This window comes from Notolepis coatsorum, assembly GCF_963971535.1.
Source record: "Notolepis coatsorum genome assembly, chromosome: 19".
NCBI lineage: Eukaryota > Metazoa > Chordata > Actinopteri > Aulopiformes > Paralepididae > Notolepis > Notolepis coatsorum.
The window spans coordinates 74,725,819-74,753,737 of record NC_140183.1 but is presented as its reverse complement, the minus strand read 5'-3'; the positions used below and the strand labels follow the sequence as shown (position 1 = coordinate 74,753,737).

Below are 27,919 nucleotides of genomic sequence, written 5' to 3'. Positions count from 1 at the left end.
TCACACTCCGTTTTATGGGAGGGCACACAGGCAAACACATAGAAAAACAGGGCATGAGTCAGTGAACGGGAAAGGCTAGTAGGTAGAAGTGGGTTTTGAGCCTCGATTTGAAGGCATCTATCGAGGGGGCGAGCCTAATGGGCTGAACTTTTATCTAAAATAATTTGTCATCTTGTTGCGTGTGAATCATACACATAAACCCTGATGTTACTCCCCTCCTTCTGACTTCATGCTTCCTCTCTGTCTTCCTGAGCGGGCTTCATCATGTCCCCCCCTGGCACTGGATGGTGACTGGTACCTGCGTTGGGACCGCACTTCAGACCCTGGTCACACTCAGAATTTGACCCAAACTCTGTCTTCTCGCCAGACTCCGGGCTCCCTGTGGACTCTGTGTTTTGATTGGCTCCAGTGTCATGTCCCGCCTCAGGGTTTTTACATGGTTCAGGGTTCTGATTGGACACTGAGGCACTGCGTGTCTGCTGATAGGAGGAGCACAGCTCTTCCCACTTCATTCGGTTGGCATCCATCTCATCAACCATTGGCTGAAGCTTCGTGTTGAGTTTCGCCAGCGACTGGGAGAAAACACAATAGAAAACGCCTGGTATTGATCTCTCAAGACGCAGAGCATAACAACTTCCAAAATATACGGATTCATCTAGATTATGCAAAAGCACAGAGCAAAATGCAGTGCTATCTGGCTAGAAGCTAGAAAGAACCTTGACAAAGTACAGACTGAGTGAGCACAGCCTCGCTATTGAAAAGGAGAGACACAGGAAAACCTGGCTTCCTGCAGAGCAAAGGCTGTGCTGTCATCGCATCCTCAGTGAGCCTGAAACAGAGCTCCACTTCCGCACAAAATGTGAGAAATAATGATATTAGAGAAAAAATAAGATTAAATTAAAATTAAATTAATAACAAAAGGTTTTCTCTTATCAGATAAAGAAATCAGTCCTACTAGAGGTGGACTCAACGAGCTGTGAGCTAGCAGCAGTCTATGTTGCTGCCTGCCGTAAACTGAGGGACAGTGAGTCCCAAATTATTGATGCCAAATTATATTTGATGATTGTTATATTTTGATGACTTACTATCTGTTTTATAATGTTTAATCGCTCGCTTTGGCAACATGTACATGTTACGTCATGCCAATGAAGCCATTTGAATTGAATTGAAATTGATTCGCACTGTGTTTCAATGTTCTCTCCAAAGGTGAGCTACCTGGTACAGCGGCTGACAGATCCCATCAATCCACTCCAACTGTAAGACGGGCAGCTCGTCTTTACGATTTCGGTCAAAGATGGCCTACAGAGGAGAGGGGAGCTGCTGTTATTATCATCCAACAAGAAGGGCAACCCAAAAATATATATAAATACTTTCCAGACCGGCAGCATTAGATCCATGTCAAAAGGATTGGGCACGTCAGGGCGACTCTTTGGGTCGAATGCTAAAGTCGGTACAGTAGGATAGCATAAAATAAAAGACTCTTTTTGATGCTGCACTAACTAAAATTACTGTGGTAAGAATTACAACTTCCAATAACTTTTAAGCACAAATGAATAAGACTTCAACTCGTACTGTACTTTAATGAGAGTGCAGAGTCGCTCTTACCGCTGGAGTCAGCTTCAGCTCGGATCTCTCCCTGTCGCCTTGTTCGAAGAATTCACTTGTCACCAGCTCTGCAACCTTGAGATATCAATGTCAATCATCATCATTATCATCATCATCATCATCATCATCATCATCATCATCATCATCATCATCATCATATTTTTTTTATTTTTTTTAGATATTTTTATTGATATTTTCCCTGTTTACACAAACGACAAACAACAGTACAATAATAATAATAATAATAACAATGACAACAGCAACGACAACAATAATAACAGTAACATGAATCATAATGATCTTGACAAGAGACAGACAAACAAGAAAAAGTTAAAAAATAAAAATAAAATTAAAAATAAATGTGGCTCAGGCACTAGCAACCATGTTTGTGTATCCTTGAGGTGGCTCTTGAGGATTCGGATCCCTGCCAGTGTTAGGACAGATGTACTAAAATAGACTAAGTGTGCGACGTGTGTGTGTATGTGTACTATATGTGTGTTTTACCTATGTGCTTGTGCGTACCCTATGTGTGCGTTTTATGTGTGTGTGATTAGTAAGTCTTGTTCATTTTATGTGTGCATGCTTCATGTGTGTGAGTGCATATGTGTTCTGTGTGTGTGTACGTGCGTGTGTTGTGTGTGTGTATGTGGGCATGAACACGTTTGCACCTTTACAATTGTCATGATACCCTCCACATCGATACCAGCATTAACAAAACAACACAAGGCAGCATTGGTCCACAAGGAGGCTATGGGTAATGGGGAAACCCACCAAGTACAGTGGCAGACAGTGCAGGCCCGATATGAGACAGATATGGGTCCCATATTTCATAGAAAGTGTCCAGTTTAGAGTGCAGCATGCACGTGATGTATTCACAGGGAATGCATTCCATTATAATATTGTGCCATGACCTCTTTGATGGGACCTCGTCCTTGATCCAGAACAACAGAATGTTTTTCCTAGCAGCAAATGTCAACAAATTGAACAGTCTCTTATGTTTGAAATTGGCAATATGAATATCTGGGAGGCCTAGTAAGAGGCAGAGGGGATCCAGTTCGATGGGGGTCTGGAATATATCAGATAGTTCCTCTACGATGTCGAACCAATAGCTCTGGAGCTTTACACAGGACCAAAAGCAGTGGACGTGGTTTCCAATCTCTATCTTGCATTTAAAGCAGAGTGGGGATGCATTGGGATCCATTTTACTCTTAAGGGCAGGGGTAATATAAATGCGGTGTAAGATTCTAACTTGGATAGACTTGGTGCGGTTGCAAACAGAGATTTATTTTGCGTAGGTCCATGCATCCTGCCAGTCCTCGTCCATGATCTCTATGTCCAAGTCTTTTTCCCAGGACTGTTTAGTGACAAGGGAAGATAAAGATGAATTAAGGTTTAGAGTACTATAGAAGATAGATATTTGTTTTTTTAGGAATCTCAAAGGAGAGGGCTTTCTCCACCTGCGAGGTGGAACTGTTAATTAACAGTGAGGTGTCCTTGGTGATAAACTACCTAATTTGTAAGTATTTAAAAAATTCCTTTTTCAATAGGCCATACCGCTGCTGCAGCTGTATAAAGGACATTAGGGTCTGGCCATCAAACAGGTGGCCAAGATCAGTTATGCCCTGCGTATGCCAGGTCTTGAAGCCGCCGCCAATTTGGTCTGGCTTAAAGTCAGGATTGCCTACAATCGGGGTAAGAGGAGAGGTCAGCTTAGCTCGGCCCTCCACCTTACGGACAGTCTTCCAGGCCTTGACGGAGCATAGTGTGATGGGGTTAGAGCATATTTTCCTAACAGACTTAAAGTCTTTGATAAATAGTAGGTTCCACAGGGGGGACTTAGGTCGCTTTCACATATAGTTTTGGTGGACTCGGTGCGGTTCTGGTGGTGAAGTTGCAACATTGTTGCTTTCTTCATTTGGTTCGCCTGCGTTCACATAGAAATCTGTCAGGCGCACCGAACCTTCTGAACAATGTCACGCGGTCGAAAAGGGCGCTCGTCTATTGGACAGTGGAAATGTGTGTGTGGCTGCGAGCCCGTGTGTGCGCGCGCGCTTGTGTGTGTGTCTGTGTGTGGACTGCGAGCCCTCCAGATCAGCGGAGGCGAGTTTTGACATGGCATTGATCCATTGTTCTATTGAAGCACATTACCACCATCCTCTCGCTAAACAACTTGTACACCACATTGTTTTTATGAGTGCCCACAAGTAGCTGTTTTATTAATAATATAATAAGTCGCGTTTTTTCTTCCTTCTTCCCAAGATGCACAGATATATAGATAGATAGATAGATAGATAGATAGATAGATAGATAGATAGATAGATAGATAGATAGATAGATAGATAGATAGATAGATAGATAGATAGATAGATAGATAGATAGATAGATAGATAGATAGATAGATAGATAGATAGATAGATAGATAGATAGATAGATAGATAGATAGATAGATAGATAGAGAGATAGATAGATGCAGTGTGCTTGTTTTGCAGTGAATGAATGCTGCAAGCAGTGGTAAGGTAATAATAAGCACTTCCTATATTTGGTTCGCGTTTGGTTCGATGAAGCCGAACCGAGACCTACGTTTTCAGGCGGACCAGAGTTTGTGTGTTTGGTCCGCGAACCGAGTTCGACGCACACAAACCCGAAAAACCGGACTATCGAATTCTGGTCCGATAATCCGGACCAAACAGCCCCTGTGTGAAAGCGACCTTAGATCGCGAGGATTCAATGTCTAGCCAGATTGATAGTGGGTCTGATCTGAACCAGCCGACAAGTACCCTAAGGTGTGCTGCTAGTTGGTAATGTCTAATATTATGTAGGTCACATGCAGTGAAACGCGGGTCTTCTTCACTAGATATGCACCTGAAACTGAAAGTCATTCTCACCCCGAAATAACAACTTACACCCTTTTTAGGCTCCAAGACCTGAAATTATGACACAAACAACAGACATCTTGGAGTCTCACCTGCTTGGAGATCTTCCACGGCCGAGTGACGGCACCCAGATCACTTGCGGTCATCAGCATGGATCTGTTGAAGGGGTCAATGCTTATTTACAGACATTGTGTTTATTTTTTCCTCAGTTAAATTAATAAATGATCGATTATCGATGATTGAAAATAATTATTTGGTAAGCAAGCAAGTTGCTTTCAAAAGTGAATCCAAGATGCAATCCCTTATTCTTTTTTATAATCGATTACAATAACCAATTGTAATCAGATTACTGTGATCTAGTTACATGTAATCTGGTATTCTCTATCTTGTTGTAAGTGAGTGTAAGTGAGTAAAAATACCTGAGAGCTTCTCTGTGTCCTTCGTCTGTCCAACTGAACTCCTCAGACAACACGCACTCAAAGAACTTGGTCCTTCGCCTTCAGACAGCCGAGGGAGACAGACAGCAAGACAGACAGTCAAGGCTATGAAAGGCTATAAAATGTCCTCAGATACAATTTATGATGTATGATACAATGCGTCTGTTTCTGATGTTCTGTATCTGTGTTCTATTAAAGGCCCAATCAGTCATTTATTTGACAATCATTTTGACAATATATTTTGTCTGTGTGCGTATACATTCTTGAATAGGTTATAACCTGTAAATGAAAAGAGAAAAAAAAGCCTTTTATAACTTTCATAATCCATTATAATTCAAAATTAGGGTACATTTGTAGTCAAACATTACAAATGTAAACAATACTTTTATAGCATCAAATTGCATTAGAATATCAGGTGTATCTTCGTATCAAGAACGTAAGGTTATGTATATAACCAAGTTCTATGAATACTGGTGACGCTCAGCGTCATTCTGCACTAACCTCACTTCGTGCCTAGCACTGAATAAAGAACTCCACAATGTACCTTTACATACCGACATCCGTCTGGCCACACCCCTATCCGCTTACTAGCATGTCACACATGCGCTGTAAATAACTATGTACAGATACCGAGATGTCACTCCATGTTACCTGCTATCTGTTACTGCACAATGTTGTTTCTTCTTTTGATTCTATTATATGTACCACTGTATTGCACATCGTTGCGGGCAAGACCACCCGCATTTCATTGTATACCTGTATGCCGTGACAATTAAAACTCTTGACTCTTGACTTGACTTTACCTTCATAAGCAGGTGTGTGGTCACCTACTCGCCTCCTTCCCAAACTTTCACCACAAGGCGAGGTCAAGGGCCGCAGTGGCGTCCTGACGCTGAGCGTCACCAGTATTCATAGAACTTGGTTATATACATAACCTTACGTTCTATTTCATTCTGGTTTCCACTCAGCGTCATTCTGCACAACAGGAGCTGAGCGGAAGCCAGAAGCTCGACAAATGTACCCCGCTGAGGCCCCCCACAACCATCAGACCGGAGAGGACCGAGCCCCCCGACCCTCCCTAATGGAGGGATACCCTCCCTATTGGAGGACGGGAGGGAGACGGATCCGACCGTGCGAAGAGGAACTCGAGTAACTCAACGCACAGGGTGAGCAGACCGTGGCTTGACCCCACGACTACGCACGCGCACAACCCGCATGCCACCAGGGAACGAACGGAAGGAACAACCCTCGTTACTGCCCCCAAAATCACGGAGTCAAGAGCAAACTCAACCCCGTGGCAAGGCCGTAGCAGCGGAGCGCGAAGGAAGACCCAGACCCCCTGAAGGGACTGGATCCCCTGGAAAAAGGGGGCCCGGAGAGGTCAATGACGCCAAGCATCAAGACCTCACCAGGCGGTCACTTAGTGGCACCCCACATCGCCAGCGTATTCGGACAGGGCCCCTCCAAGAGCGGGCCCTTCCCCCCACTAGTACGCCGCCTGGCACACTGACCCTGCAACACAGGCAGTCAGCATGGCCGTAACTTTGAAGCACTCAAAAGGTTAACCATAACGGAAGCAGGCAGCGCACCGGGGAAACCAGGCAGCAGGCTGTAGACCCGAGCCTGGAGCACTGCGGACGAGACAGGCGCCAAAGGGGTCAACTGAAAACAGCACCCCGGCGGAAGGGGCGTATGCTGGCATTGTTGCGCACCATGACAAAGTCTCCATAAAAAAAAACCCACCCAGAGGGGTCGAGGCAGAGAAGGCTGACACGATTGGCAGACGTCATGAACGTGCAGGGGCACACTCAACCGGGTAACCCGGGAGTTGACTCTGCTCCAACACACCAGGGAATCAACCACCCTCTTGGTATCACATACGGTGGTTGTTCCTATAACCCCTCAAGAAAAAACTCCAAAACACACCTGCAGGTATACACCAGCTATACCGCAGTACAAGTGTTTCAGTTTCCAAAAAGGGTTATTCCAGGCCTACGGTTCAACGAAACATTACTTCGGACCGGGCCCGGCGGCTCAGGAAGCACACAGGGTTACCAGAGGAGGTCCAGAAGACCACCCCAACAGCCCCCTCTTCGACCATGCGTGAGAGAGGAGCGAAAGAAAGGAGAACCCGCCCCTTTATAATAGTGCCAGGTACAACGTGTACCCAACAAAGGGTCTCCATAACCCTGTGACACCCGGGGCGACCCGGCATTTTTCCCCCCGAAAAAAGCACAAGTCCCTCAGGGTACCAGAACAGCAGATCTGCGTCCCCGGTGGACAACGGGTTAACTGACCTGGACCAGCGCGACCAGAACCAGTCCTGTGCCCTAACCACGCCGACATGCCCACTCCAGGAGAGGGGGTAGGTATGCGTGTCGATCTAAAACATGAAAAGAGGGCACCACCCAGACGGTCCCATTTGTACCGCACTCAGTGGCCCACCCCAAGGGCGTGAGACCCCTCTACCTATGTTCTGATCTATTCCGTTAACATCCCCCAGATATGAACGAGAATTCATCGAGACAACCTAGTAAACTAGACAAACTCCATCCCAGTTGCCCTATAAAAACGCTGTTTTAATAACGAGCAACCAAGGCGTACTAGCCCCCTGCGTGATTCTTATCAGAAACACCCCGAGCCAGCACTATGTACGCGTCGAGACCCAAACACATCAATGGATAGTCTAACAAGACACCAGACATTGTTCCTCCAAGTCGCCTGGGAGAACGACAAGGAGCCGTCGTGCTTCACGTTCTTTCCTCTTTTTATTTAAAAAAGAAAGAAACACAGACTGACATGAATCCCACGTGACGCAGCTGAGGGTAATTTTTTTTTCATTTTTACATCCCGCCACCCTCGCCACAGGGAGGAGACGGGAATCCCCAGAGAGACTTCCCACGCGAGCTGTATAGATTGAAAAGAAATATTGCAACATTGAGCTATGTAACACTTGGGTTAGGGCTCTCCGAGGAGGAGGCACTGAACCAATACACACTCAATAATCGAATTGAATCGAATACACACACAATAGAGCAGAACTCCTTTTTTGAAGTTCTACTCACCTTGACAATCTGAGGAGGAGGCTCTGAAACTCTGAGGAGGCTCCCTCACTGGGAAGGAGAGTCCGAACTCACAGAAGGCACTTCTCCCTGAGGAGGAGCTTCGTGAGGAGGAGCTCTGACAACTCCCTGAAACAGATCCATAACATGGACCTGAACAACCCACGGAAGTCTTACCAATAGAGATGCGTTCAGTGACGTACTCTATGGCGGGGGAATTTCCGCGGTGCACACGCCCAATCTTTCAGGGCGTGGGACCAGGAAACCCCCCCCCCCCCTTACCCTGTAACGTGCCGAACAGCAACGTGACAGGAACCTTGAAGGACAGGGGGTTTTAACCCCTGACCAATCAGAAAAGGGGAGGAAAGGATTACCAGTTCATCCCTTTACGACCCCTCACCCCTGATACGATGTAATGACAAGTAGAGCATGACACAGTCATAGCATGCTACATGAAACATCTAACAGCTTCACATAGCTCATGTGCTAACCTGCTACCTGAGTTTTACTAAGGAAAAAACACAGAACAGAGAGGGCCCCTTTAAGAGCCCCGGTCCAGACTTACACATGTGCTTCTGTGGGCCAAACCTAACCCAGTTGTAGATCACAACGACACACACAACCCTTCATCACAACAACAAAATGGCAAAAGTACACTCTTACTACAGAGGAACGCCGTTTTTCATAACGAGAGAAGACAGAAGTCCTCGATTATGTAATGGCCACAGACCTTGCTAAGCACACATGATAAGTGACCAAACAACCTTTTCTTTAGGAAAAAATTGTTTCTCAAGCGGAAAGCACAACCCCAGCAACTTAAGCTGAGGGTTACATCGTATCCCCACAAACACAGTGACACAATATATTGTAACCAAACATGTCTGAGAGGAGGGGGGGAAGCCCCAGGGAAACCGGGGGGTCACCCCTCCTATCTTACCCTTGATACGACCAAGGTGAACAGGCACCTCTGTTAATGTGTGAACATGCTGTTCATTGTCATCACAGGCTGAGAAAAAAGATTCATTCCTCAATCACATGTCACTAAGCATAGCTTCACAGGTTAACTAACCCTCTTAGTTGTGAGTTCACCCACGGTACAACGTTACATGAACACACATGTTCTCATCACAACCAAACCAGTTCATTTTTACACATGTAAAAAACAACGCCGATTTACTACAGAGAGAAAAGCTATACCAGTGACAAGACAATTCACACACACAGGGCCGCCTGGGTTTTTCATATAGTCAACATATTCTTAAATAATAGCGCTGCCCGAGGCTGGGCATGATACAGTCAACATATAGCAAGAGAGAGAGAGAGAGAGAGAGAGCTCCCGTTCTACAGTCAATATACAGTGTTATCACTGCACAGACCCGGCAATGCCCCTGACCCTCCACCAGAGCAAGGCCAGAGAGAGAGAGAGAGAGAGAGAGAGACACATTGGAAAGAAACAACCCAAAACCAGAGCAAATTGAAATGCTATTTGGCCCTAAACAGAGAGTACACAGTGGCAGAATACCTGAGCACTGTGACTGACCCAATACTAAGAAGATCCTTGACTATAGGTACAGACTCAGCGAGCACAGCCTAGCCATCGAGAAAGGCCGCCATAGGCAGACCTGGCTCCCAAGCGAAGACAGACCAACTGCACACAAGATTAGGTGGAAACCGAGCTCCACTTCTTAACAACCTGCCCACTATACCAAGACATACTTCCCACAAATTGCACACACCCAAAGAGACTTTGAAAACATCGACAATAACTCAAAACTCCCATACCTACTGGGAGAAATACAAGAATGTGAAATAAAGCCCATTTGAATTGAAGAGAGAGAGATAGATAGAGCATGTCTGTGTGTGTTAGAAAGAGAGAGATAGAGAGAGAGCATGTCTGTTTGTGTGTGTGTGTTAGAGAGAGAGCATGTATATGTGTGTTAGAAAGAGAGAGAAATATAGAGAGAGAGAGCATGTCATTTTGTGTGTTAGAGAGGGATATAGAGCATGTCTGTGTGTGTTAGAAAGAGAGAGAGAGAGAGAGAGAGAGAGAGAGAGAGAGAGAGAGAGCATGTGTGTTTGTGTGTTAGAGAGAGAGAGCATGTCTGTGTGTGTGTTAGAGAGAGAGCATGTATGAGAGAGATAAGCAAAGATGAGCCCCTAAAGGATATTCAACTTTTAATGGAAGAACAAAACAGAAGGAAAAGATAACTTCACAAAGGCAACATGAATATACATAGATCCAAAAGGACAAAGATCAACACTTAAATCCAAAGAGAAGAGGGTCTATACCAGAGAAAACAAAGTAGCAAGGAGCCAATGGCCGACATCAGCTAAATAGGCTAACTGCAAATAGAGTAGCCAGGTACTGACACCAGGCCACACACCGTTAGCTACTACAACAGCTAGCCGGCCCGTTTGGCTCTATATAACGTTAGCTACGTTAGCTAGCCGGCCCGCTTTGGCTCAATATAACATTAGCTACAACAGCTAGCCGGCCCGTTTGGCTCCCGAGAGAGAGAGATATATCCACGGCGGGAATAGAATAGAGTGCATTAAAAACTCACCAAACGTCCAAGAGGATGGAGACAACCGCGTGGAGTTGACGAAGTTCATCTGCCGAATGACCGTCCTCTTCATCTTGGCATAACAATGCTGCACGCACTCTCTCTAGGTTAGCTAACGCTAGTTAGCCTTTAGCTAAGCTAGCTACTAGCCGACATCATCATGGCTATCCCGACTGAACCACACGTTAGCACTCGATATTATAACGTAGCTAAAGCTAACTAGCTGTCCCTGCCTTTAGCTAAGCCGACATGGCTAGCCTGACTGAACTGTCTAACATGCAACAACTTTCATCTTCAGTCCATCTGCCGAATGACTGTCCTGAGGGCGTCCTCTTCGTCTTGGCTGGCATAACTAAGCATAACCTCCAAAGCTGCACTCGCGAAATAGTCAAACGCAGCTGACGCACGCCGGCGTACACATGATGTAACCCCTCCCTTCGTTGAAACCAATAGTATGTCTGCTGCAGAGCCCCAGAGCTCCAATAGTGAGTGTCTGCTGCAGAGCCGCAGAGCGAGGAACAAGTCAGACACATTCTACAAACGTGTCTAATGTGAAATATATAAGCATATAAGCAAAACTAGATTTTAGGTCTGTGATGAAAAAGGGCCTCGCGGGAAGGGGGGCCTCGCAAAAAAAAAATTATAATAATAATAAAAAAAAAAATAAAAAAATTGTGCGAGGCCCCCCTTCCCGCGAGGCCCTGTGCGACCGCACTGCTCGCACACCCCCTGAGGCGGCCCTGCACACACAACACGCATCGTATCCTCAATTTATTGCAGCAACACATGTTTTGGAAACATCGTTATTACAAAACATTTAGAAGGGAAGAAAAGAAGAAGTGTTTAAAGTCCGGTCAGGAATCCTACCTTCACCCTGAGCGCCGGCCGAGAGAACTGCAACACTGGTTAACGGGACACTGAGTCGAACCCAGCATCTCCTGCGTTGATGACAAGGGTATGTCCGCTACGCCACCCAGCCGCCGTTCTCCATGTTGACGAAGTCCTCGCTGGCACTGGTACCCGGGTGTAGGGTCGACTAACATCCTCTGTCAAAGATGACGTCGTAGTCAGAGTGTTTAAGGCATGTTATAGTCACAGTAACGTTTCAACAGTGTAGCATTAAGCTAACAGCCGTCCGACTGATAGCAACAAGCTAACGTTTACTAGCCTAGTAAACACAACGAGCTAGCGCCGCAGCTAACAGCTGACTGGCTAACACAGTAGGCCACAACTAGCACGCCAGCTAAGCAGCTATCACCTGAACTGTACACAACGACATAGCAAGCCACACTTCAGACAGGCCGCTGTCCAAGTCCCTCCCCATCCTAAGAGGGAAGAGAAAAAGAAATGTCAAACACAGTTTTCAACAGTGATTTACCAGACATACAGCGGAGCCGGCACAATTTCCCATCCGGGCTGCAGCCGACTTGAGCATGGAACTCCCGATAATGAAGATCCTATGCCCACATTTCCTCGTTAGGGTGTACTTCCACATTTATGTGAAAGATGGGGCCTGCACGGGACAGAGAAGCATCCGCTCGTCCAGAAAATCCCGGGTTTTAACCAGGTCTCGGTCGCAGCCCACTAGGTTGACCATCATGGGCGTCAGACCAAGATCCTCCGTCCGCCGCTTAAGAAGCCGAGCAGAGGACCCCAGTCCGGGGTCGGCGTTCGTAAAATTGTCAGCTAACCCCCATAGCATAAACAGACAACCAGCGCTCGCAAGCAAAACAGTACTCACCCCACACGGAAGTAACTGATTTCTCACAACAGCCGGTGCCCCCCACAGTCCAGCTGTATGACCGGAGGGCCAATACCCATCCAGCCACAGCAAGGAGGACTGCAGTTGGGGAGTATATCAGCGGCGCGAGCCCCTAATACGAAAAAGCCGGTGGAGGTCAGAATGATCATCATCTTCCAGACACTCCAGTGACGAAGACAATATCGCTGTATTTTCTCGAAAATAGTGAGAGGGAAAATAAAGATATAATGTCAACATATCTTCCCGTTCTTCTGTTTTCCAACTTTCTTCGACTAAACAACCTCGTCAAGTGTGGGTATATACCAAGGCACTTCCTTTTGGTGAAAGTGAAGAAGGAGGCGAGTAGGTGACCACACACCTGCTTATGAAGGTAAGCGGATAGGGGTGTGGCCAGACGGATGTCGGTATGTAAAGGTACATTGTGGAATTTTTTATTCAGTGCTAGGCACGAAGTGAGGTTAGTGCAGAATGACGCTGAGCGGAAACCAGAATGAAATAGAACTCACTCAGTCAATTTGAGAATTAAATTATCTCCTCAATCCCATGGTTTGGTTTTCAGTGGTGGGGCTTCCCATTGGTACACTACCACTTAATAGAGAGATCCTTTCATCTTATCTAAATGAAACTTTACATATTGAATTTGGATACAAAATAAACCATAATAAATATTTTGTATTATGACTTTTATATATCTTGTTACTAACATACCCAAATATTTCATAAAGACAAAATAGCTCATTTGCATGTTAGTTCGAAAATAGATTCTGAGTGGATTATGGTAGATCTTTCTGTTGTAATGTGATGCATAACTAAATTGTTGGTAATTATTCAAAATGTTATTAAAAAAAAAAACTATGTACAAGTGTTTTGTGTGAAGAGAATATTTTGAGAAAATGGCTGTTAAAATGTGTTCAGTAGCTTGGTTTACATTATGCAGCTTGTACAAAAATGCAAAAACATAACAATTTACAGTTGCTTTCGATGATCATTTTACATGTTTTATGAAACTACAGCAGTCATGGAGACAAAATATGATAAGATCTCAGATTCTCAGTGTCAGTTTTCCGATCCATTTTCACTGTTATTGCCTCGCCTTAATTCGGTTGAACCTTTATTTATTAAATGTTTCAATTGTAAACTCACCTTTCAACGTATTGTCTTAAAAGGGGGCCACTTACTGGAAGTGGAGCATGAGGTCGGTGGAGAGAATGGCCTGCTTCAGTAGCTGCATCATGCTGCTGTACTCTTTGGAGCAGAGGTTGGCAAAGATATTATGACCCTAAACACACCAAACACAATCAGAAGAAGAGGTGCAAAAAAGAAGCAGGCGAGGATAAGTAACGGCGACCACAACGTGTCCTCTGAGACTCTATATCGGTAAACTCATCCCTCACTGTCAGCCGGGAGGCCCATTAGCCATGTTAATTGGAGATGGGCACAGACTCTCTCTGTCCTCTCTTAAAGGAAATCAATGGGAGAGCACAGTGCCTGGTAATCAAACTAAGCTGCGACCTCCACCTAAAGACAAAGCAGCCTCATTATGCGCTCACAACTCAACGCTGGCGAGAAAAAAGCCTACGAATATATCAACTGGAAAATGCACTCGGTGAGGGAGACGTGCGGTGTCCCTGAATCTAGAAGGACATGACACGGTTGACGGTGGGCGCAATCCCACCCCCCACCCCCCCGGCGTTCCCGCGAAAGACGTCCATCACCCGGAGATAAAGCTCCTTCTGACAGTGTGGTTCGTCACTGCGGTGGTAAAAAGGGAAAGGCATTTCCCAGAGGGTTTTATGACGTCACTGACCCGTTCTGGTCTCATCGTCCTGTATATAGCCCTGAACGGGGACTGTGAGTGATGTGTCTAAGCTGGTCGCGGAGTAACAAGTACCGTTCTCACCTCACTTTGCAGGATCATGACCGCGTGGTTGAAGTGATGGTGCTCCAGGGTGGCCGATGTGCCGTAGAGCAACGCCAGAGCAGAGCCGGTCCTGCGGGGCAAGACAGACACCAAGGACACAGCTGAGACACCTTCGTATATGTCTTCCGTCTCACAGCCTCGAGAGATGGCTGCTGTAAACACGGAGCAACGGCGCGGCAATTCTCCGCTGCACAGTGTGCGGTAAACAGTGGGGCGTCCTCAATAGACGCGTCTGAAAGTCAGTTTCACCCAAAATAACAGTTACACCCTCAGGGCTCAGAAGCCTAAAATAGAATGTCTTCCCTGCGTGAGTGACAGCACCCGAGTCACACGCTGTCATCGTCAACAGACCCGTTGGAGAACGTACTTGGCCTGGAAAGCGTTGTTGGTGCCCCGGTGGTCCAAATCATGGCACAGGCAGCCCACCATCAACGCCAGGGTCTCTGCATCTGACAGGACGTCCTGGAAGCCGGCTGTCTGTAGGAGGCAGTGGATAAAAACATGTGCATTTAAATAACGTTTTTTTAAATCTGTTTGTTGATCTTATAGATTTTTGTTTATTGATTTGGTTTAGGTTTAGCCTTGTGTACATGTCTTGTCTAAATAATTCTCTATTTCTCTCTCTCTCTCTCTCTCTCTCTCTCTCTCTCTCTGTTTCTCTATCTCCCTTTCTGTTCCTCTGATCCTCTCCCACTGTTTCTCTCTCTCTCTCTCTGTTTCTCTCTCTCTCTCTGTTTTCCTCTCTCTCTGTTTCTCTATCTCCCTTTCTGTTCCTCTGATCCTCTCCCACTGTTTCTCTCTCTCTCCCTCTCTCTCTCTCTTTCACACTCTCTCTCTCTCCCCCTTGGAGTTGTGGTGTATTGGAAGTGTCTTACCAAACAACAACAACAACAACAAAAACAACAACAACAACAACAACAACAACAACAACAACAACAACAACAACAACAACAACTACTACTACTACTACTACTACTACAACAAAACATCTCATAACCACATATAGTGGACTGAGCTTAATGTTCCATCTTCCCAGGAATCCCACTGGTCCTAAGGGAGGAGGCTTACGGTGATCATGAGGAACATGCCCTGGGACACGTTGAAGGCTTACGGTGATCATGAGGAACATGCCCTGGGACACGTTGAAGGCTTACGGTGATCATGAGGAACATGCACTGGGACACGTTGAAGGCTTACGGTGATCATGAGGAACATGCACTGGGACACGTTGAAGGCTTACGGTGATCATGAGGAACATGCACTGGGACACGTTGAAGGCTTACGGTGATCATGAGGAACATGCACTGGGACACGTTGAAGGCTTACGGTGATCATGAGGAACATGCACTGGGACACGTTGAAGGCGTGCCTCCAGTTGTGATACGCCACCGTCCTGTAGTTCTTCCTCACCGTCAGGAGCCAGCGACACAAAACCTGAGACACATGAGACACACAGGATACATTACACTGTAGTCCAAGGCCGTAGGTTTGGTTTCAACATGGGGGGGGGGGGACGACGACGACTTTAACTCATTCTGTGCCAGTCACGAGAAAAGTCGGCTTAACTCGCCAACCGTTCAGCTCCAATCACGAGAAAACTCTGGTTTTAATCGTTATTTCTTTTATTAGCTATATCCATACATTTTTCATCCATCCAGCCTGATTATCCACCCAGTTATCATTGGGAATGGGTCTGAGCTCGCAAAAGGGCAAATACCGCCACCTACGCCTTCCAGCCAGTATTGCACCCCATTAGAAATGGTGTAGTTTCTTTTCTGGGCCGATCTGAGCCGTGCAGGCGGGGTTTAAATACTCCGGCAGGACGAGCGTGTACAACTATGCATCTGTGATGCTGCCCCCCCCCCCCCCCCCCTTCATATGCAATGCCGGACAATGTGGGACGGACCTCCACGAGCAGTATTTGGAATGGCGATCAGATAATTGGATTATTGTTTTTGCATTACATCAGAGACCAGGTAAGGACTCTATATATCCAATCTTGCGATCGAAGCTGTATGTGTGGACTGTGTGTGGCTTTTTACCGTTGGCTGCGGTGGAGGGGGGGGCGAGCGCCCCGCTACGAGGGCCATTTCATGTATGCACGAGGAAGGATAATAACGATAATCTAGCGTTGATTTCAGGAAGATTTGATAACCAGGCGAAAAATTACAACGTGATAAGTGTATTCCACTAAAACGCTATTATCGCGTCTTTTCCTGGGATTACTAAGAATCACCAAAACTATACTCATATTCAAAACGGTATAAAACGGAAATGTACGGATGAAAAAACTATCTGTTTTGTGCATATTGACTGGAAGCACCTCACTGACAATCGATGGGTGTATTAGACCCATAGCTATAAGATAAGATATATTTTAACCACTCGCAAATTTCGCAGTCTCCCCATTGATTAAAGCGATGGCGGTCTAGCACCCCCTGGCGCCCCGACCCCTGGCACTGATTGAGTTAAGCGGGGGGGTCTGTGGGTCCTTAATTTCCTGCATTCTGGTGTACTTTCATGCTCCAATTTGTGGTGGAAATGTCTTTATTTATGTAAAGGAAAAGACAACATTCAGGTACCCGCTGACACAAATATAGTGGAATATACTGCAGTAAGGCTCTCAGGCATCCTGTATTGCTTTCAAATATTTATTCTCCTGTATTGTTTCTGCACATTCAAAACACATCACATGTTTTTTTTTTTTTAAAGAATCATGTACATATCAACAACAAATCTCGACAGTCAAAATCACAAGAAACCAGGGGCACAAATGTACCTCTTTTATCAATATTGAGGGGAGCATGTCCCCTGCAACCCCCCCCTAAATCTATGCCTATGCTGTAGTCTACTGTACGTGACAAAGTCACATATCACAACTCCACTGTATGTATGAACTACAGGCATTTTGAATAGAATACAATAGAACAGAATACTGTATTTTAACTATTTAAAACACCTATTTTTAGTCCTCACCTCATAGTCAATCTTAAACTTTTGGACCACTCCGAGCTCAAGGAACATCCTGAGTGAAGCGGTGATCATGGCGTCGTTGTCCAGCGAGAAGTCGTTGAAGTGAAACTCGTCGATGCCCAGCTCACAGCTCGGGGGGATCTTGGCTGCCTTAGGGGGGGAAGAGGCCAGAGCTGTCAATCACCCCGCCCCGCGCTCCTCCCCCAGTAGAGGAAGAGGTACTGTCATCAAAACAATTCTGAGTCCTTATCTGATGGCACCAATGACAAGCACCCGAAATACAGAACTACACGATCGTTCAGGATTGTCTCGTGTATGGGATATTCCATTGGTAGAAGATAATTCAGATTAGCCTTATTCATGCTATATTCTATGGTATATTGTCAGTCTACCTTGAGTCTGTCAACTTCTACCTTGGAGCAGGTAGCGTGATAGGACAGCATCTGTCAAACAAGAAAACATACAAAAAAAAGGGAATCAGTGAGCATCTATATGCAATATTGACATTGTATGCTGTAGTACACCTACCTACCTATGTGCATAATATTCATTAATTAATTCAATTCAAACCTTTATTTATTCTCGAAAAGTAAAATAAACATAGGCATACAATTATGTACTGTAGGTTCAACTCTCAGTAGGAGACAACACACTGGATAGGATACAGTGCACAGCATTATACTTTATCTTCTGCTTCTTGCTACGCGGTCAGAATCTAAGGCGGCCGTATTCGGCTTTTAGAACCAATTTGCTGCGATCTTTAGGGTGAGACATTTGTCCACTGGGTGTTTAAAAAGACGGTGGAGACAGAGGGAATACCAGGGTGGCCTTTGATGAGAGGTGTGCAGTCAGTGTCCATGTATTTAATATTATTATGATATTTATGGCAGAGAAGCAGAGCCTTGTTTTCTCAGGCTAAAGTGTCTGGCACTCTATTATTCTAGGATCTCTATTATTCTAGGATCTCTATTATTTTCATCATGGAAATTTTTTCACATACAGAATCTCCTGAGATTACATTCAGTACACATACAGCATGCATTTCCAGATTCTGCCATTTTACGGTGTCCCTGTATCACATCATAGGGGATCAGTGTCTTGCCCCTGTAGCACATAGGGGTTCAGTGTCTTGTCCCTGTAGCACATAGGGGTTCAGTGTCTTGTCCCTGTAGCAGGTAGGGGTTCAGTGTCTTGCTCCTATAACCTGTGCGATACGGTCTCTCTCATACCACCAATTTAATAAGGGCGGCACGGTGGCACAGTGGTCAGCACTGTTGCCTCACAGAAAATAGGTCCAACACTTACTTGGTCCCCGGAGAAAATGATGTTTTTTCAATGTATATTTGGTTTATAAACTGATATAAAGAGACGCTTTAAGAGGGTAATATCATTATCATCACAGGATGATATAGACGGTGGTGAACCAGCGGTTTCACAGGCACAGGCCGCGTTAGCAGAGCAGAATGTTTTGAATTCCGATCCAGGACACAAAGATAACGGAGCAGCACAGGAGACACAGAGGCAGAGCGCGATGGAGGTTTTGACAGTAATGAAACGTTTTGAAATGTGTGAAAGGTTATTAGCAGTTGTCATGACAGCGCATGACAACTAGAGCTGCCGCGATTACCGCATTACTGCGGTATCGCTGTTACATCACGGCCACCGCAGAGTAGGCTGAATACCGCATCACCGCTGTTTTTTATAATAATAATAATGAAGTACCCTCCTCTCGTTGGGCTTGCGGCTCTGCAGATATACCCTACTCCTCCATCGAGGTTCCAAGCGACCCTATTGGCTACCAGAAAAGTCACGTGAAACATTGCAGACCACTGATTGGTCAGAAGAGAGACGCGTCACACGTTGGGAGCGTCCTGCAGTTTTTTACATCCTGAATGTCAGCCATTGATCAGAGCTCATCACAATACGGCTAATAACGTTAGCTTTAACTCCCCGCCGGAGTGGACTACCATCGCTCCTCGGGAGTACTAAACGAGACATAATGATTTTACTGTCTGCAACGAATGTTATAATAAAAGCCCTTCGTTCTATACACTTGTCTGATTGAAAACTTTATTAACAGACCGCATAATGGGACAACTCAGCACGCTCTGAGCAAAGAAAGGAACTGAGATGGTCCGGTAAATACGCTGATGTTATTGAACGTATAACTATATAATGGTAATGCCACAAAACGAATGCCTTTATTATAAAGTAGTAACTTTATAGTAATAATAATAAGAAAGGGTCGGGGGGGTAACCACCCCTGCCCGCGACACGAGTGAACGGCGCACGACCAGAGGGTAAACTTCGAATCCGTGTTTCACTTTCAATAACTAATGCGTGCTTGCCGAATCCCAAACAATATTCATGCTGCAAAGTCATCCTCTAAAGATCGACATTTAGACTAGAGGCAGGCTATATGCTATAAAAAGTAGACTACTACTAAAAAAAAAAATGCATTCAAACTTTTTTTTTTTTTTGTGTGTGCGTGCGGTAATAACCGCGCGGTAGGAAATATTTTGCAAATCCGTGCGGTAAGGAAAACATCAATACCGCGGCAGCTCTAATGACAACCAGAAGAGGGGCGGGCCGTCGTTGCTATGGCGAAGGTCCTATAAATCTGACAGTGTTTCCGGGTGTAAGCCAGACCAAGAGCGGCTAAGGGCAGACTAAAATCTGACTGAGACTAAGAGGGAAGAAACCAGAAGAGACTCTCTCCTCTCATCACGGAGAGGGGGGGGGGGGGGGGGGGAATGCCACATCATCATTAGCTTCAGCTAACACGAGGATGGTTCAGGCTAACGACCAGGCCTGACCACTATTGGACTGAATAACAGCAGAGACGATAGCAATGAGAATACAATCTGATAACATCTGGGCTGAGGCTTCTGTTTATATAAATAAACAACGCTTTTCCTTGTAAGGTATTACGCTGTGTCAAAGTGTCGAATCCTTACGAAGGTGGAGGATTATTATGGTTTGCGGATCGCACTAACGGGGAGAGATAAGGATTGTATCAGCCAGTATATGAGACGTCAGGACCATTAAAATTACACAACGCAGAGGAGTGGATGGAGAGCCAAACAGACAAGAAGACGTGATACTGGCCAGATTGATCAGGATCTAACACCGGCCACCTGCTCCTTGAGGTGTGGCCGGCAGAACTTGAGGTGTGGCCCAGGGCAGCAACAGCAACCCTATCGACCTATCCCGCTCAAGTCCGAGCCACACGTCAGACCAAGACAAAATAATTTAAACAGTGCAGAACCAAGAGGAGCACTTTTGCCTAATAAACCTAATAAAGATGAGGACATCAATGGGGTGCTATAATGTGAGGTGTTCTGTAAAGAGTAGCTTTATATATGTTGTGAAGTGCCAGATTAAAGCTGAGAATCTACGTTTTATTGTTTTATATACCTTGTATATTATTTATATATAGAAGCTATATCCCTTTAAGCCTGCGTTTGAATCCTAGTAATATTCACTTTCCTCATTGGATAATGCCCTTGACTTTCTCGGCGCCAGGCAACGCGCCCCTGAAGTCAGGTTCTAAGGGGAGTATGGGCATGTTGGAACATGCCTGGTGCCGGCGCATTGATTCGAGACGAGAGCTGAGGCTTGGCACTAGAAAGCCACTTAAGTATATATATCGTGGAAGGCGCAGCAGCAGTAGTGTGATTCTAATGTAGTGTGAAGCAGTTCGTCTAAACAGAGTGTTGTGAACCTAACGTGCGAAGTGAATAGTAGAAGTGTCAGAGTTAATGCAATAACGTCAAGTTCGACTTAGCTTAATGTGAAGTAAAGAGTCGTCATTTAGTGTGAATCGTGTTACAGCAGTTAGTTCGGTATGTAGCATTACAAGCAGTTCGTTCGTTTAGTAACTAGTGAAACCTTAGCAAGTGTGCATGGACTTAGTAATTAGTGCCAGGAGGGCCTAGTCGTGGAACTACTGGACATGTGCATATTGGAACCTACGGCGGCGATTGCAGAACCAGTATTGGTTGGATTATAGTGATTGTGGAACGTACTACTGTGGAGAAGAGCCTCGTTAATACCCACTGTCGTTTGGATTTAACCACCTTGAAGATCTTACCTCGGGCTAGCTTCGAGGACCGAAGCTAGCTGGCTATCGTCATTGCTATCGAGCAATTGGATTACAGCTATTGCTTTGTTGCTGAGCATTTGGATTATAAGGACTGGATTCCGTACGAGAACCCCCTTTCTTCAAGTGAACAGACTGAGTATCCGCACATTCTTCCTTCCTACAGAGCTTACATCTCTGGGAGGACACCCCCTGTCTCCAGCGGTACCATCGTTTGCCCACTATAGTGCCATCCTACGCCAGGCGGCGTTTAGTCTAGTATCCCAGCTTAGGAATTATTCATTCCAACTGACTTTGCTACTCACTGACTTTATTCATATTCTTCGCCATACAAGCGCGACCCTTAATTCCCATTCTGTACAATTACTGCATAATAATAAATACTATAAATGATATTTCTTTGTCACCGTGCCGTCTTATTCTGAGTGTCTGCCATATTATAACTGTACTTTCTGGCAAGTAATAATAATAGTAATTAGCAGTGGTTTAATCTATCACAATCTTTAATACAGTCAGGGTTTTGTAACCCCTCAGTTACAATATATATATAAGGCTGAATATACCTGCATATAACCCCTCTATATGCATGCTTGTACACCTGCACATAACCCATAGCTCTGTATGATAGCATGTACAATAATGCTGTATATACCGTATATATATATTTATTCCCACCGCATATATACCTACAGATCTTCACCTGTCTGTACTTACTGATGCCAAACTTCTTTTCATTGTACTGTACTTGTGCTGTATAATGACAATACATTTTAATCTAATCTAATCTAATCTAATCTAATATTTAATTAAAGACGTGTCTTTACTCACATCCAGTGCCACAGACTGCTTGGCCCAGGTCTTTTTAACCTCATTGTACATCATAGTGTTGTTGATTCCAAGTCCGCAGAATATCACAAATGCCTGTGTGGTGAATGTGAAAGGAAAAGAATATTATCCATACGTGGAGTTTAGTTTCAGTCAAAAAGGGACGCTGTGATTCTGCACACACTGGGTGAAGCCTGACACAGACAGATACAGTACACTACAAACTAAATGTAAACAGGAAGCGATTCACCTCAAACAGTCTCTGATCTGCATCGTTGAATGTCTTCCTATCCAGCCGGTTCAGAATCTGCGCGACTCCTTTGGGTGATGACATCAAATCCAATTCTTATTGACTTCACAAAGTAGGAATGATTTGCCAGTGAGTTAGAAGAGATGACTTTTTTAGGTCAACCTACCGATGATCTGATGAGTTCGATTCCAGATGGGAACGCACAACACAGACCTGATGTGGAACCCTGAGGCTTGATCAGCCTGGGGAGAGAGGAGACAGATGTGTCTTGATGTTGTGTGTTGATAGGTATGTGTGTGTGTGTGTGTGTGTGTGTGTGTGTGTGTGTGTGTGTGTGTGTGTGTGTGTGTGTGTGTGTGTGTGTGTGTGTGTGTGTGTGTGTGTGTGTGTGTGTGTGTGTTAAGGCTGAGCCCGAACGTTCAAACGTTCGAACGTTCGTTCGTTACGCTGACATTCGGACTTTAATTAATGGGTTCGAATGGGTTTTTTCGGTGAAAAAAAAATAAAGCAGGCGCGCGACGGTGAGGCGATGTGAAGCGGCGCGTCCCCCGAGGCGCTCGGCTCAACCAATATGGTCTCTGCCGGGCTGTTGCTGGATACTCAACCAGAGCTCTAGTCTCAACCAATGCAATAGAACAATTTTGATTGAATGACAGGCGATTCTGCCAATTACGTCACACCGCTTGCACCCGCCTCTGCTGTTACCACCAATCGGCAAGCGTTTATTATTTTTTTACTTCCGGCAATGCCGCCATTGATCTGCTTGCGAGAAGCATTAACGTAGCGTTAGCTCCCCGCCGAGGAAGTAAAAGTCATAACAAGGTTTCCATAGGTGAACCTGCGGAAGGATCATTAATGAATACCAGCCTTTTTCGGCCACGGAGCGCGAGCTTCATGGCGGGAGGTGGTTGCGTTGGAAACAACTCTGGCCGAGGGCGGACGGGCGGCAGACGTGTTGGGAGCCCGGCGGGACCCCCGCGCCGGTGTCTCTCTGTCTCTCTGCCGTCCCCCTTTCCGAGGTAGACGGTGGACGGGTCGCGTGTAGCATAATGCCAGCGGAAGAGTGCAAGAGCGCTTCCGCATTCTTCGCCGCGCATGCGCATGAGGTCCTTGCTTAGTTCAGACGCCCCATTCAACACGGTGAATCCCAAACTCGAAACTCCGTTAAGCTCCAGAGAGAGAGGCTGAAAACCGCCAGTTCTTGCCCGACGGATGGGAGCCGAATCGCGGATCCGAGTTTTCTGATGAATAGCCCCAAAACATGGAGGTCGCGAACGGCGCCGGCTTCGCTGACCAGAGCTCTCTCAGATTAAATTTTTTTATCGCAGCCTGGAACATACATGTTTCGGAACCAATGTGTAACTAGACAGTTACAATATAACATTTATATTAATTAACCCAGTTAATGCCTTAAGAGAAAGAGTCTGGTGGTCAATTACTACGGAAATGTTGTGTCTTACTAATAATAACTAATTCCGCGGTCAATAGAAGTCTCTGTGATACTTTCTGAATATGATTTGGGAATGGGCAGGGTTATAATAGAAGAAAGATAGTGTAAACAATATAATTAACTCTGAATATAATAATGACGAAAAATAAACAGGATACACAACAAGGTGCACTACATATAACCTCATCGCATGCACCTTGTTGTGTATCCTGTTTATTTTTCGTAGCTCTGGTCAGCGAAGCCGGCGTTGTTCGCGACCTCCATGTTTTGGGGCTATTCATCAGAAAACTCGGATCCGCGATTCGGCTCCCATCCGTCGGGCAAGAACTGGCGGTTTTCAGCCTCTCTCTCTGGAGCTTAACGGAGTTTCGAGTTTGGGATTCACCATGTTGAATGGGGCGTCTGAACTAAGCAAGGACCTCATGCGCATGCGCGGCGAAGAATGCGGAAGCGCTCTTGCACTCTTCCGCTGGCATTATGCTACACGCGGACGGGTCTGTTGAGGAGCCGAGGCGCGTGCCTCTCCCCTTCCCGTCGACCAAGAGTGAATACCTGTTATTGAACGTGTAACACTAACTATATAACGTTAATGCCACAAAACGAATGCCTTTGTTTATATAGCCCCTTACGTGACTGCGGTGTCCAAGGGCTATTGTTTATCATAAGTAGTAACTTTGATGCAGTAGCTTGTTTATTTTCTTCTGAGTGCTTTGTTTAATTACATGTTTACATGAACAGCCACCACTGTAAACAACATGTTTTTCACCAATAGACTATGCAATGCCGCCCTCCGTAGGATCTATAATAATACAATAAAAAAAAAATAATAATATTATTAAAAAAATGAAATAAAAAATGTATTAAAAAAATAATTTAATTAAAGACATTTAAAAAAACGAACGTTCGAACGTTCGTTCGATAAACCCTGGCGAACGTTCGAACCCTAAAAACAGGGTTCGGGGACAGCCTTAGTGTGTGTGTGTGTGTGTGTGTGTGTGTGTGTGTGTGTGTGTGTGTGCGAGTGCTTATGCATGCGCATGCTGAGGTAAAATAGTGTGTGTGTGTGTTGATAGGTAGGTGTGTGTGTGCGTGTGATAGGTAGGTGTGTGTGTGCATGTGATAGGTAGGTGTGTGTTTTGATAGGTATGTGTGTGTAACGGAGGTCCGTGAGTATATCCACAGTCACAGAAACAGGGGTGTTGACAAGTGACTGTGGCAGTAAGCGGGCTGTGAGTTAAACTCACTTCCTCATAACAGGGTTAACAGATGCATAGGTACGGTACATAGCAGTGGATTCACTTCTTAGTGCAGCGGTCTATGTCGTCGCCCGCGGAGCGGGAGCTCCCCTGTTCGACTCCCCCTCGGGACATCAGATTTTAATACACAACGCAGAGGAGTCCGAACCGATCTGTCACATGTGTGCATGTGTGAGGGCGACAGTGGGAGGTAGAGCAGTCGTCTGGCAATCCGGAGGTTCCCGGTTCGATTCCCGCTCCTCCCGGGCAGCGTGTCGATGTGTCCTTGAGCAAGACACTTAACCCCTAATTGCTCCCGATGAGCAGCTTGGCACCTTGCATGGTTGCCTCCGCCGTCGGTGTGTGAGTGAATGGGTGAAATGTGAGTAACAAATTGTAAAGCGCTTTGGATAAAAGCGCTATATAAAAAAGCAGCCATTTACCATTTACCATGTGTGTGTTGATAGGTATGTGTGTGTGTGTGCGAGTGCTTATGCATGCGCATGCTGAGGTGAAAGAGTGTGTGTGTGTGTGTGTGCGAGTGCTTATGCATGCGCATGCTGAGGTAAAAAGTGTGTGTGTGTTGATGTAGGTGTGTGTGTCTGATAGGTAGGTGTATGTGTGTGTGTGTGTGTCTGTGTGCGAGTGCTTATGCATGCGCATGCTGAGGTAAAAGAGTGTGTATGTTGATAGGTAGGTGTGTGTGTGTGTGCATGTGATAGGTAGGTGTACGTGTGTGTGTGTGTGTGTGTGTGTGTGTGTGTGTGTGTGTGTGTGATAGGTAGGTGTGTGTGTGTGTGTGTGTGTGTGTGTGTGTGTGTATGTGTGCGCGCGAGTGCTCATGCATGCGCATTGCGCATGCCAACGTAAAAGTATGTGTGTGTGTGTGATTCTGAATGATGGGTCTGCACCTCAGCATCAAAGCGTGGGTCCTGACAGACATCACTGATGTTAACAGGAAGTCCTGTAGATGCCACCAACTCAGCAATGCTGTTATTGATCAGCCAATCAGAACAGGACAGCTTCTCCATGCTGACTTGGTGAGAAACACAAACGGGAAAGGAGGCACTCAAGAAACGTGAGAAAAGACATGAAACACTCAAACACAGGAATAAAGCAGACCCTGTTCACTGTCACTTGAAAAGGGTTTTAATCCTTTCACTACCACACTACCAAAGGGTTACCCCTTTCACTGTGACAATACAGAAGGTTAACCCTTTCACTGCCACACGGCAAAGGGTTAACACTGTCACTGCCACACTACAGAAGGTAAACCCTTTCACTACCACACTACCAAAGGGTTAACCCTTTCACTGTGACAATACAGAAGGTTAACCCTTTCACTGCCACCCGACAAAGGGTTAACACTGTCACTACCACACTACAGAAGGTTAACCCTTTCACTGCCACACTACAGATGGTTAACCGTCTGTAGTGTGGTAGTGAAAGGGTTAACCTTCTGTAGTGTGGTAGTGAAAGGGTTTTAACCCATTCAGAATTCACCTGATATCGCGGTTACATAAGGGAGACATTAGCTCAAATGTCTTGGAGAACTTCACCACCTATAGAAAAGATACAAATGTGTGGTTAGTGCGATGAAAAGAGAGATGATATGAACTTTGGCGCCCCAGAGGGGGAAACCGCATCACTGTTGACTGCACCACACAACACTGAATAGCACAGATATGAAAATAACTAAAGGCTAAATGCTTTTGTTGCTCTGCTGATGAGTTGCTGCTGTTGTTGTTGTTGTTGTTGTTGTTGTTGTGGCTGCTGCTGTCTACTGTATGTTTGTGTAGTAACGTCTGTGTCTGCTGCTTACATGTATTCTTATAATACGTCTGTATGGTTTGTTTATGTTCCTCCTCTGTTTTGAAGCTCTGTTTTGAAGATTTGTACATTATAATTCCAATTCAGTCTACTGAACACGGCAAATAAAGTAAACTTGAAATGAGGGACACAAACAAAATAAAGTAGGAAGGATATATTATGCACCAGACAGATTTTTTATTCTTTCACATGCATGATGTGGCAAGTGCCGTGCATTTGGAATAAGGGTAGCATATGGTTACTGTAGCGAAGTAGAAAAGTGAAGGGGAATATCATAGAGACAAGAGAGGCGGAAAAGATGCTAATGCGCGAGGAGGAGGAGGAAAAGGAGGAGGAGGAGGGAGGAGGGGGAGGAGGAGGGTGTCTCACGGGTGAGTGGATGTCTTCCAGCAGCAGCACGGAGCAGCGCTCACACTGGAGGAGAGTCAGCGCGCGCTGCATGATCTTCCTGACAATCTTCTCCAGGTCCGTCTGCTCCTCAAAGAGGTCATTGACCACCTCCAGCAGGGCCTGGGGGGATGACAGAGACAGAGAGCTGTACACGTCCGCTACATGAGAACCATGTGGGGGCGACCTGGGGTACTGCATCACGTTGCTAGAAGGGGGGGGGGGGGTGCTGGGAGACCTTTGTTAAGAGCAGTGTTGAATAAACTAGGTTGAAGTACTGCAACGTGTGACCTCTGCCCTTACTGCATGTATTCAGGGCAATAGATTGGTTAGTAGGGCCGGGTGTTACAATCCCTGTAGAGCCTAACATGTATTAACTTGTTCCATAAAAACAGCGATTGGAGTAACGTTACATCAAGTATATTTCTCTGGATTCTTTTTCATCTTATTACACAGAAATTATATATATTGTCGTGACTGATATCTCATAAAACCCCTATCTGTTAACATTATGTTATTTATTCTTTAAAAGACCTACTGTACCATTTTAGACCTTTCACTCGACTTCTCTCATCATTTAAAAGACACACAATATTTTTAGGACCTCTCACCCTCTCATCCTTTTAAAGGGGAACTCCAACAT

The 27,919-nt window shown here is 45.5% G+C and overlaps 1 protein-coding gene across 1 annotated transcript; it reads right to left on the bottom strand.

Moving 5' to 3' along the window:
- Positions 1-227: 227 nt before the first annotated feature.
- pde11al (phosphodiesterase 11a, like) lies at positions 228-27,919 on the bottom strand (the record flags this gene model as incomplete). The annotated part of the gene is made up of 18 exons (XM_084336702.1): positions 228-572; positions 1,216-1,299; positions 1,606-1,680; positions 4,571-4,634; positions 4,898-4,975; positions 13,482-13,582; positions 14,204-14,294; positions 14,592-14,701; positions 15,551-15,658; positions 17,201-17,347; positions 17,590-17,640; positions 22,128-22,220; positions 22,375-22,442; positions 22,541-22,616; positions 25,971-26,091; positions 26,563-26,621; positions 27,259-27,484; positions 27,888-27,919. The coding sequence occupies 18 exons, from the start codon at positions 27,917-27,919 to the stop codon at positions 228-230; spliced, it is 1,929 nt and encodes a 642-aa protein (XP_084192828.1).